The sequence below is a fragment of the Prorops nasuta genome, unplaced genomic scaffold (assembly GCF_024137725.1).
Source record: "Prorops nasuta isolate Cenicafe-Biocafe unplaced genomic scaffold, Cenicafe_Pnas_1.2 PNAS00016, whole genome shotgun sequence".
In the NCBI taxonomy this organism is placed as follows: domain Eukaryota; kingdom Metazoa; phylum Arthropoda; class Insecta; order Hymenoptera; family Bethylidae; genus Prorops; species Prorops nasuta.
In genome coordinates this window covers 2650953-2662078 of record NW_027116813.1, presented here as the reverse complement: position 1 = coordinate 2662078, position 11126 = coordinate 2650953, and the positions used below count along the sequence as shown (strand labels likewise).

The 11126-nt window shown below is 41.0% G+C and overlaps 2 protein-coding genes across 2 annotated transcripts; both read left to right on the top strand.

The window, feature by feature from the left end:
* The first annotated feature begins 6954 nt into the window (after window positions 1-6954).
* On the top strand, window positions 6955-8820 carry LOC136779327 (uncharacterized). The gene is made up of 2 exons (XM_066736864.1): window positions 6955-7090; window positions 7201-8820. The coding sequence occupies exon 2, from the start codon at window positions 7208-7210 to the stop codon at window positions 8795-8797; it is 1590 nt and encodes a 529-aa protein (XP_066592961.1). The 5' UTR covers window positions 6955-7090; window positions 7201-7207; the 3' UTR covers window positions 8798-8820.
* Window positions 8821-9181: 361 nt separating this feature from the next.
* On the top strand, window positions 9182-10474 carry LOC136779328 (DNA ligase 1-like). The gene is made up of 4 exons (XM_066736865.1): window positions 9182-9307; window positions 9381-9488; window positions 9562-9705; window positions 9781-10474. The coding sequence occupies exons 1-4, from the start codon at window positions 9271-9273 to the stop codon at window positions 10083-10085; spliced, it is 594 nt and encodes a 197-aa protein (XP_066592962.1). The 5' UTR covers window positions 9182-9270; the 3' UTR covers window positions 10086-10474.
* Window positions 10475-11126: the final 652 nt, after the last annotated feature.

The following is an 11126-nucleotide window of genomic DNA, read 5'->3' as shown; positions in this document are numbered from 1 at the left end:
TCACTTGGGGTGAGGGAGTACTTATAAAGGGGCTAGGGTAATTCACTTTGGGTAAGGGAGTACTTATATGGGACTAGGGTAACTCACTTGGGGTCAGGGAATACTTACATGGGACTAGGGTAACTAACTTGGGGCCTGGGAGTACTTTTAAAAGGGCTAGTGTAACTCATTTGGGGTCAGGTAGTACTTATATGGGACTAGGGTACCTCACTAAGGGTCAGGGAGTACATATATGGGAGTAGGGTAATTCACTTGGGGACAGGGAGTACTTATATGGGACTAGGGTATCTCACTTGGGGACAGGGAGTACTTATATGGGACAAGGGTCACACACTTTGGGTCACGGAGTACTTATATGGGACTAGGGTAACTCACTAGGGGTCAGGGAGTACTTATATGGGACTAGGGTAATTCACTTTGGGTAATGGAGTACTTATTTGGGACTAGGGTAACTCACTTGGGTACATGGAGTACTTATAAACGGGATAGGGTAACTCACTTGGGGTAAGGGAGTACTTATAAAGGGGCTAGGGTTAATCACTTTGGGTCAGGGAGTACTTATATGGGACTAGGGTAACACACATGGGGTCAGGGTGTACTTATATAGGGGCTAGAGTAACTAATTTGGGGTCAGGGATTAATTATATTGGACTAGGGTACATCACTTGGGGTCAGCGAGTACTTATATGGGACTAGGGTAACTCACTTGGGGACATGGAGTACTTATAAAGGGGCTAGGGTAACTCATTCGGGGCAGGGAGTACTTACATGGGACTAGGGTAACTCACTTGGGATCAGGGAGTACTTATATGGGACTAGGGTACCTCACTTGGGGTCAGGGAGTGCTTATATGAGACTAGGGTAACTCACTTGGGGACAGGGAGTACTTATATGGGACTAGGGTAACTCACTTGGGGTCAGGGAGTACTTATATGGGACTAGGTTCACACACTTTGGGTCACGGAGTACTTATGTGTGAGTAGGGTAACACACTTGGGGTCAGTGTGTACGTATAAAGGGGCTAGGGTAACTCACTTGGGATCAGGGAGTACTTATATGGGACTAGGGTAACTCACTTAGGGACAGGGAGTACTTATAAAGGGGCTAGGGTAACTCACTTGGGGACATGGAGTACTTATAAAGGGGCTAGGGTAACTCACTTGGGGACAGGGAGTACTTAGAAAGAGGCTAGGGTAACTAACTTGGGGTCAGGGAGTACTTATATGGGACTAGGGTAACTCACTTGGGGACAGGGTGTACTTATAAAGGGGCTAGGTTAACTCACTTGGGATTAGGGAGTACTTATATGGGACTAGGGTAACTCACTTGGGGTCAGGGAGTACTTATATGGGACTAGGGTAACTCACTTGGGGACAGGGTGTACTTATAAAGGGGCTAGGTTAACTCACTTGGGATTAGGGAGTACTTATATGGGACTAGGGTAACTCACTTGGGGACAGGGAGTACTTATAAAGGGGCTAGGGTAACTCACTTGGGATTAGGGAGTACTTATTTGGGACCTGGGTAACACAATTGGGTGCAGGGTGTACTTATAAAGGGGCTAGTGTAACTCATTCGGGGCAGGGAGTACTTATATGGGACTAGGGTAACTCACTTGGGTACATGGAGTACTTATAAAGGGGCTAGGGTAACTCACTTGGGGTCAGGGAGTACTTATATGGGACTAGGGTCACACACTTTGGGTCACGGAGTACTTACATGGGACTAGGTTAACACACTTGGGGTCAGGGTGTACTTATAAAGGGACTAGGGTAACTCACTTGGGATTAGGGAGTACTTATATGGGACTAGGGTAACTCACTTGGGGACAGGGTGTACTTATAAAGGGGCTAGGTTAACTCACTTGGGATTAGGGAGTACTTATATGGGACTAGGGTAACTCACTTGGGGACAGGGAGTACTTATAAAGGGGCTAGGGTAACTCATTCGGGGCAGGGAGTACTTATATGGGACTAGGCTAACCCACTTGGGGTCAGGGAGTACTTATATGGGACTAGGGTACCTCACTTGGGGTCAGGGAGTACTTATATGGGACTAGGGTAACTCACTTGGGGACAGGGAGTACTTATATGGGACTAGTGTAACTCACTTGGGGTCAGGGAGTACTTATATGGGACTAGGTTCACACACTTTGGGTCACGGAATACTTATGTATGAGTAGGGTAACACACTTGGGGTCAGTGTGTACGTATAAAGGGGCTAGGGTAACTCACTTGGGATCAGGGAGTACTTATATGGGACTAGGGTAACTCACTTAGGGACAGGGAGTACTTATAAAGGGGCTAGGGTAACTCACTTGGGGACTTGGAGTACTTATAAAGGGGGTAGGGTAACTCACTTGGGGACAGGGAGTACTTATATGGGACTAGGGTAACTCACTTGGGGTCAGGGAGTACTTATATGGGACTAGAGTACCTCACTTGTGGTCAGGGAGTACTTATAAGGGACTAGGGTAACTCACTTGGTGTCAGGGAGTACTTATATGGGACTAGGTTCACACACTTTGGGTCACGGAGTACTTATATGGGACTAGGGTCACACACATTGGGTCACGGAGCACTTATATGGGACTAGGGTAACACACATGGTGTCAGGGTGTACTTATAGAGGGGCTAGAGTAACTAATTTGGGGTCAGGGATTAATTATATTGGACTAGGGTACATCACTTGGGGTCAGCGAGTACTTATATGGGACTAGGGTAACACACTTGGGGACATGGAGTATTTATAAAGGGGCTAGGGTAACTCATTCGGGGCAGGGAGTACTTACATGGGACTAGGGTAACTCACTTGGGATCAGGGAGTACTTATATGGGACTAGGGTACCTCACTTGGGGTCAGGGAGTACTTATATGGGACTAGGGTAACTCACTTGGGGACAGGGAGTACTTATATGGGACTAGGGTAACTCACTTGGGGTCAGGGAGTACTTATATGGGACTAGGTTCACACACTTTGGGTCACGGTGTACTTAGGTGTGAGTAGGGTAACACACTTGGGGTCAGTGTGTACTTCTAAAGGGGCTAGGGCAACTCACTTGGGATTAGGGAGTACTTATATGGGACTAGGGTAACCCACTTTGGGTCACGGAGTACTTATATGGGACTAGGGTAACACACTTGGGGTCAGGGTCTACTTATAAGGGACTAGGGTAACTCACTTGGTGTCAGGGAGTACTTATATGGGACTAGGTTCACACACTTTGGGTCACGGAGTACTTATATGGGACTAGGGTAACTCACTTGGGGAAAGGGAGTACTTAGAAAGAGGCTAGGGTAACTAACTTGGGGTCAGGGAGTACTTATATGGGACTAGGGTAACTCACTTGGGGACAGGGTGTACTTATAAAGGGGCTAGGTTAACTCACTTGGGATTAGGGAGTACTTATATGGGACTAGGGTAACTCACTTGGGGACAGGGAGTACTTATATGGGACTAGGGTAACTCACTTGGGGACAGGGAGTACTTATATGGGACTAGGGTAACTCACTTGGGGACATGGAGTACTTATAAAGGGGCTAGGGTAACTCATTCGGGGCAGGGAGTACTTACATGGGACTAGGGTAACTCACTTGGGATCAGGGAGTACTTATATGGGACTAGGGTACCTCACTTGGGGTCAGGGAGTACTTATATGGGACTAGGGTAACTCACTTGGGGACAGGGAGTACTTATAAAGGGACTAGGGTAACTCACTTGGGATTAGGGAGTACTTATATGGGACTAGGGTAACTCACTTGGGGACAGGGAGTACTTATAAAGGGGCTAGGTTAACTCACTTGGGATTAGGGAGTACTTATATGGGACTAGGGTAACTCACATGGGGACAGGGAGTACTTATAATGGGGCTAGGGTAACTCACTTGGGGTCAGGGAGTACTTATATGGGACTAGGCTAACTCACTTGGGGTCAGGGTTTACTTATATGGGACTAGGGTAACTCACTTGGGGTCAGGGAGTACTTATATGGGACTAGGGTAACTCACTAGGGGTCAGGGAGTACTTATATGGGACTAGGGTCACACACTTTGGGTCACGGAGTACTTACATGGGACTAGGGTAACTCACTTGGGGTCAGGGAGTACTTATATAGGAGCTAAAGTAACTCACTTGGGGTCAGGGAGTACTTATATGGGACTAGGGTCACACACTTTGGGTCATGGAGCACTTATATGGGACTAGGGTAACACACATGGGGTCAGGGTGTACTTATAGAGGGGCTAGAGTAACTAATTTGGGGTCAGGGATTAATTATATTGGACTAGGGTACATCACTTGGGGTCAGCGAGTACTTAAATGGGACTAGGGTAACACACTTGGGGACATGGAGTACTTATAAAAGGGGTAGGGAAACTCACTTGGGGACAGGGAGTACTTATATGGGACTAGGGTAACTCACTTGGGGTCAGGGAGTACTTATATGGGACTAGGTTCACACACTTTGGGTCACGGAGTACTTACTTGTGAGTAGGGTAACACACTTGGGGTCAGTGTGTACTTATAAAGGGGCTAGGGTAACTCACTTGGGATTAGGGAGTACTTATATGGGACTAGGGTAACCCACTTTGGGTCACGGAGTACTTATATGGGACTAGGGTAACACACTTGGGGTCAGGGTCTACTTATAAAGGGGCTAGGGTAACTCATTCGGGGCAGGGAGTACTTATATGGGACTAGGGTAACTCACTTGGGGTCAGGGAGTACTTATATGGGACTAGAGTACCTCACATGGGGTCATGGAGTACTTATAAGGGACTAGGGTAACTCACTTGGTGTCAGGGAGTACTTATATGGGACTAGGGTACCTCACTTGGGGTCAGGGAGTACTTATATGGGACTAGGGTAACTCACTTGGGGACAGGGAGTACTTATAAAGGGACTAGGCTAACTCACTTGGGGTCAGGGATTACTTATATGGGACCAGGGTAACTCACTTGGGGTAAGGGAGTACTTATATGGGACTAGGGTAACTCACTAGGGGTCAGGGAGTACTTATATGGGACTAGGGTCACACACTTTGGGTCACGGAGTCTTACATGGGACTAGGGTAACTCACTTGGGGTCAGGGAGTACTTATATAGGAGCTAAAGTAACTCACTTGGGGTCAGGGAGTACTTATATGGGACTAGGGTCACACACATTGGGTCACGGAGCACTTATATGGGACTAGGGTAACACACATGGGGTCAGGGTGTACTTATAAAGGGGCTAGGTTAACTCACTTGGGATTAGGGAGTACTTATATGGGACTAGGGTAACTCACTTGGGGACAGGGAGTACTTATATGGGACTAGGGTAACTCACTTGGGGACATGGAGTACTTATAAAGGGGCTAGGGTAACTCATTCGGGGCAGGGAGTACTTACATGGGACTAGGGTAACTCACTTGGGATCAGGGAGTACTTATATGGGACTAGGGTACCTCACTTGGGGTCAGGGAGTACTTATATGGGACTAGGGTAACTCACTTGGGGACAGGGAGTACTTATAAAGGGACTAGGGTAACTCACTTGGGATTAGGGAGTACTTATATGGGACTAGGGTAACTCACTTGGGGTCAGGGTGTACTTATAAAGGGGCTAGGTTAAGTCACTTGGGATTAGGGAGTACTTATATGGGACTAGGGTAACTCACTTGGGGACAGGGAGTACTTATATGGGACTAGGGTAACTCACTTGGGGACATGGAGTACTTATAAAGGGGCTAGGGTAACTCTATTCGGGGCAGGGAGTACTTACATGGGACTAGGGTAACTCACTTGGGATCAGGGAGTACTTATATGGGACTAGGGTACCTCACTTGTGGTCAGGGAGTACTTATATGGGACTAGGGTAACTCACTTGGGGACATGGAGTACTTATATGGGACTAGGGTAACTCACTTGGGGTCAGGGAGTACTTATATGGGACTAGGTTCACACACTTTGAGTCACGGAGTACTTATGTTTGAGTAGGGTAACACACTTGGGGTCAGTGTGTACGTATAAAGGGGCTAGGGTAACTCACTTTGTGTCAGGGAGTACTTATATGGGACTACGTTCACACACTTTGGGTCACGGAGTACTTATATGGGACTAGGGTCACACACATTGGGTCACGGAGCACTTATATGGGACTAGGGTAACACACATGGGGTCAGGGTGTACTTATAGAGGGGCTAGAGTAACTAATTTGGGGTCAGGGATTAATTATATTGGACTAGGGTACATCACTTGGGGTCAGCGAGTACTTATATGGGACTAGGGTAACACACTTGGGGACATGGAGTACTTATAAAGGGGCTAGGGTAACTCATTCGGGGCAGGGAGTACTTACATGGGACTAGGGTAACTCACTTGGGATCAGGGAGTACTTATATGGGACTAGGGTAACTCACTTGGGGACAGGGAGTACTTATAAAGGGGCTAGGTTAACTCACTTGGGATTAGGGAGTACTTAAGGTAAAAGTACCTATTATGGAACACTCTCTTAATCGTGACCCCTTCATGGAACGGTATAAAACATAACGAAAAATAGTATAATCACCATGCAAATAAGCAAATGTAAAAATTGTATAGATATTTACAGATAATTATATATAAGAATACACAAGCAATAATACTGTTATATGATAACAATTCTTTTAAAAAATACGTTGAGTGTAGCGCGCTTAAAAATCCGTAAAATTTAACATTAAGTTGCGAGTGGGGGGTGATAATTACAATTTACATAGTTCATTTTTACTTCTTAATTAAAACGATTTTACGACCCATATAAGACTTAATTGGTAATTTACATGTTATAGATTTGATTTATTTTTTGTTATTATCAATCTGAAATAGATTTTTTTAAAATATATAGCTGTTTCATAATAGATACACAATATTCGCTATAGTACGTATTTATGGAACGAGGCAAAGACGTGTTCCATTTCCACGTACCTATGTCTACCTCATGTACCCATGGATGAAACACGTGACGAAAAAGACCTCGGACACTGATTTCTGGAGAATTTTTTATGTTTTGGGTGTAAAAATTTTACTAAATTTTATGCAGTGTTTACATATTATAGTATTTACATGTTAGAGAAAAGTAAGTATATAATTTATATTCATAATTGTAATTTTCAAGCAAACCGAAAAACTAACCTATAAAATGTACTACGAGTAAAGATAATTTTTATGTTTATAATTTAATTATAGATTTACAATGCCTGCAAAAACTGAAAAGAAGAAGAAAAAATGTAATAGTGTTAAAAAAGTCAAGAGTACTGTGAAAAGTGAGGTTAAATTTGGAGTAAAAAGCAAAGTTATCAAAATTTCTGAAAAAACTGGTTCAAAGAGAAATGTTTCTAAGAAAAAAGTAAAAAGAATTCAATATGCACCTGAAGACTTAAAAAAGGCTGTACTTGATGTTGAGAAAGGAATGTCATACCGGAAAACATCTAATAAATATGGTGTACCTGTTACCTCGATACACAGAGCTATGAAAAATCAGGACCAAGCCAGCAAAAAAAGTGGACCTCCGACAGTCTTATCGCCTAATGAAGAGAGTGATATCGTTCAATGGATATTGTATCGAGCCGAGCGAGGATATCCAATATCAAAAACTGAGCTCCTGGACGCAGTGCGAAAATATGTGACTTTGCTTGATAAGAAAACTCCTTTTACTAATAGGAGGCCTGGTCGTCGATGGTATGAAAGCTTTCGCAAACGTCATAACAATATAAGTTTAAGGACACCCCAGCATCTTACCTTAACTCGTGCTTCTGTAACAGAGGAGGATCTACGTGATTGGTTTAGAGAGATTGAGGAATATTTAAGAAAAAAAGGTTTAATCGACATTCAGCCATCCAGGGTTTTCAACTGCGATGAAACCAACATGCAATTGATACCCAAGTCAGAAAAAGTACTGACTGAAATAGGAGCAAGATCAGCATATAAAATTGTAGATGGTTTTGAGAAAGAGAGCGTCACTGCTCTTTTCATGTACAGTGCTGATGGATCACGTGCTCCTCCTATGCTCATGTTCAAATACAAAGATAGTGTTCCAAAGAGCATTTCGAAGAATTGTCCAGTTGATTGGGGTATCGGAATTTCGGAGAATGGCTGGATGACGACAGAAACTTTCTATGAATATATAGCTAATATCTTTTATCCTTGGCTATTGAAAGAAAACATTGAATTTCCTGTGATTATTTATCTAGATGGACATTCTTCACACGTGACTATTCCACTAGTGAAATTTTGCCGAGAAAATCGAATAGAGTTAATTGCTCTTTTTCCCAATGCGACTCACATCCTGCAACCATTGGATATTGCTCTGTTTCATCCCTTCAAAGATTTGTGGCGTAAAACAGTTTTAAAATGGAAAGCTGAGAACAATCAGTCGAGACTAAAAAAGGAGCACGTTTCTAAGGTTTTAGCCGAAACTTTGGCTTGTTTTACAAATGAGAAAAAAATTATTCAAGGTGGATTTCAAGCTGCCGGTTTGATGCCATTTAATCCTAATGCAATAGAATATAATATTCTAAACAAAAAAAAAAAGAAAAAAGTGAAGAAGCAAGAAGATGAACCTGAAAGTCAACAGGCAGTTACAGTTGCGCAGACTGAAACCAAATCACAACATATGCAGAACTTGGAACAAAATCTACCACACGAATTACTACAAGCCTTTCGAGAAGCAGAGCAAATTGGATTCTGGACCAGAGACGTGGAGAATATTGGATTATTCAATTATTGGTTCAAGCAAAAACAGGCGACCAGTGCTAGTAATCATTATACATTTATGATTATCTAATATTAAATTTTTACAATTCCATAAAATTAGAATAATATATACAAATCAATTTAAAACTATATTTAAAAATATTTAGACTATATATACAAATTGATTTTTATTATCTTGATTTATTTTAAATAACGATATGGTTCTTTTTTACACCTTTAGATAAAATAGTGAAAACTAATCCTACAATTAAGAATATTCAGTGTTTTAACAATCACAAAGTTATTGTATTACATGACCCGTTACCTCCAAATGTGAGTGTAGAAAGTTGTAAGAATAAAAGCAATGATGTCATAATATTAGAAGTAGATAATAATATTGAAGATGTGGAATTAAATAATATTTTAAAAGATAGCAGTTTAAGTAGTATAATTTTGGAGCCGAACAATGTCACGAATGAGAATATTGAAGAAATAGAGGTTCCGTTGACTAATGAAACTTATCTAAATGTTAATAATGTTGCATCTGTTAACTCTGACGAATCAATGCCTCTACATTTGGAAAATCAAATCAACGATAAAGGTTTGTACAATATGCTAGAAAATTCACCTATTTCTATACTTAAATTTATTCATTCCTAATAATTTTGTTTCAGAAAATATTGACAGTACTTTAGAAGTAAATGCTAACCCGACTATCATTTCTTCTTCATTAATCTTCAATACGGAACTTCCAAAATTAGAAAAACAAATCAATGACAGAGGTTCGTACAATTTTTTTTACAAATTTGCTTAATTATATAAATAATCATAGTTAATTGCATCTATTTTTTACAGAGTCATATGAAGCATTCCAAAGTCCTACAATCGAAATGTCTCATCCTGTATTGCAAGAGAATTTTCAAAGGTCGACTAAAACTGTTAACAAAGAGTCAGACATTACCCAAACAGACGATGAAAATCAAGAAAATCAAAATCCAGGTACGTTATTTCAATTTAATTTTGTGGGACTCCAACATATATATGCAATTTGTAAATGAGTTGATAATTTTTCAGATAAAACTGATAATAAAAACGAAGCAAGCTTTTCTATGGCTTTCACATTGCCAGTTGAGTATTTACCGAAAAAAAAACGCATTAAATTGGAAGGCAAAGGAAAATCAAAGCTCCCTTCAGTTGGAACCAGTGATATGTGGTGGAATACAGAAATGAAAAAGGAGCAAGCCAAAAAGGAAAAGCAAGAACGAATTTTAAAGAATAAACAGTTAAGAGAAGAGAAAAAGAAAATAGCAGAGGAGAAGAAGAAGTTGCAAGAAAAAATGAAGGAAATCGCAAAGAAAATTAAGATCGAAAAGTTATAGAAAAGAATTCTGTTAAAATTTTTAATAAGAATGTTCGACGTTTCAGTGATACGATTATAGTATTATATACTCAAAATTGTGGATAAAAATGTTTAAATAAATTAATATGCTCGTTTGTTTTATAATATATGTATTTTGTTCAACAATGTTTTGAAATAAAATAAAAAAAAGTAATGTTTCAAGTTAAACCCTTTCTAAAAATTCAATTTTATTATTTTATTTTTAATAGGCATTTAAAAATTGTTATTATTTTAATCAAATATTTAAAATTTGTTATATTTCGAGTTTACAATTTAATGTAGTGAACGTTTATTTGGACAAATTTAGTTACTTATTATAATTATCTGTAATTATTAATCCGTTCCAAAATAGGTACATTAATTATGGAACACCGGGGCACACCATAAAAATGGCGTTCAATAATAGGTACAAGACATCAACTCAGTATTTTATTTACCGTAATTTTACTTTCTAACGAATTTGCATATTTAACGTCGCAAATTAATCTGCAAACTACGGCCCATCGAAATATATATAACACATTGTAATATCAGCACTTTTAATAATGTCATTTGAACAATAATTTTAGGTCTCCTTAAAACCGTTCCATAATCGGTACTTTTACCTTATATGGGACTAGGGTAACTCACATGGGGACAGGGAGTACTTATAATGGGGCTAGGGTAACTCACTTGGGGTCAGGGAGTACTTATATGGGACTAGGCTAACTCACTTGGGGTCAGGGTTTACTTATATGGGACTAGGGTAACTCACTTGGGGTCAGGGAGTACTTATATGGGACTAGGGTAACTCACTAGGGGTCAGGGAGTACTTATATGGGACTAGGGTCACACACTTTGGGTCACGGAGTACTTACATGGGACTAGGGTAACTCACTTGGGGTCAGGGAGTACTTATATAGGAGCTAAAGTAACTCACTTGGGGTCAGGGAGTACTTATATGGGACTAGGGTCACACACTTTGGGTCATGGAGCACTTATATGGGACTAGGGTAACACACATGGGGTCAGGGTGTACTTA

Bases quoted from the DNA above. Each gene is read 5' to 3' on its own strand.
- LOC136779327 (XM_066736864.1), top strand. From the start codon at position 7,208: ATGCCTGCAAAAACTGAAAAGAAGAAGAAAAAATGTAATAGTGTTAAA.
- LOC136779328 (XM_066736865.1), top strand. From the start codon at position 9,271: ATGCCTCTACATTTGGAAAATCAAATCAACGATAAAG. The intron at 9,308-9,380 runs GTTTGTACAATA...ATTTTGTTTCAG, and splicing joins AAATCAAATCAACGATAAAG to AAAATATTGACAGTACTTTA. The intron at 9,489-9,561 runs GTTCGTACAATT...TATTTTTTACAG, and splicing joins AAAACAAATCAATGACAGAG to AGTCATATGAAGCATTCCAA.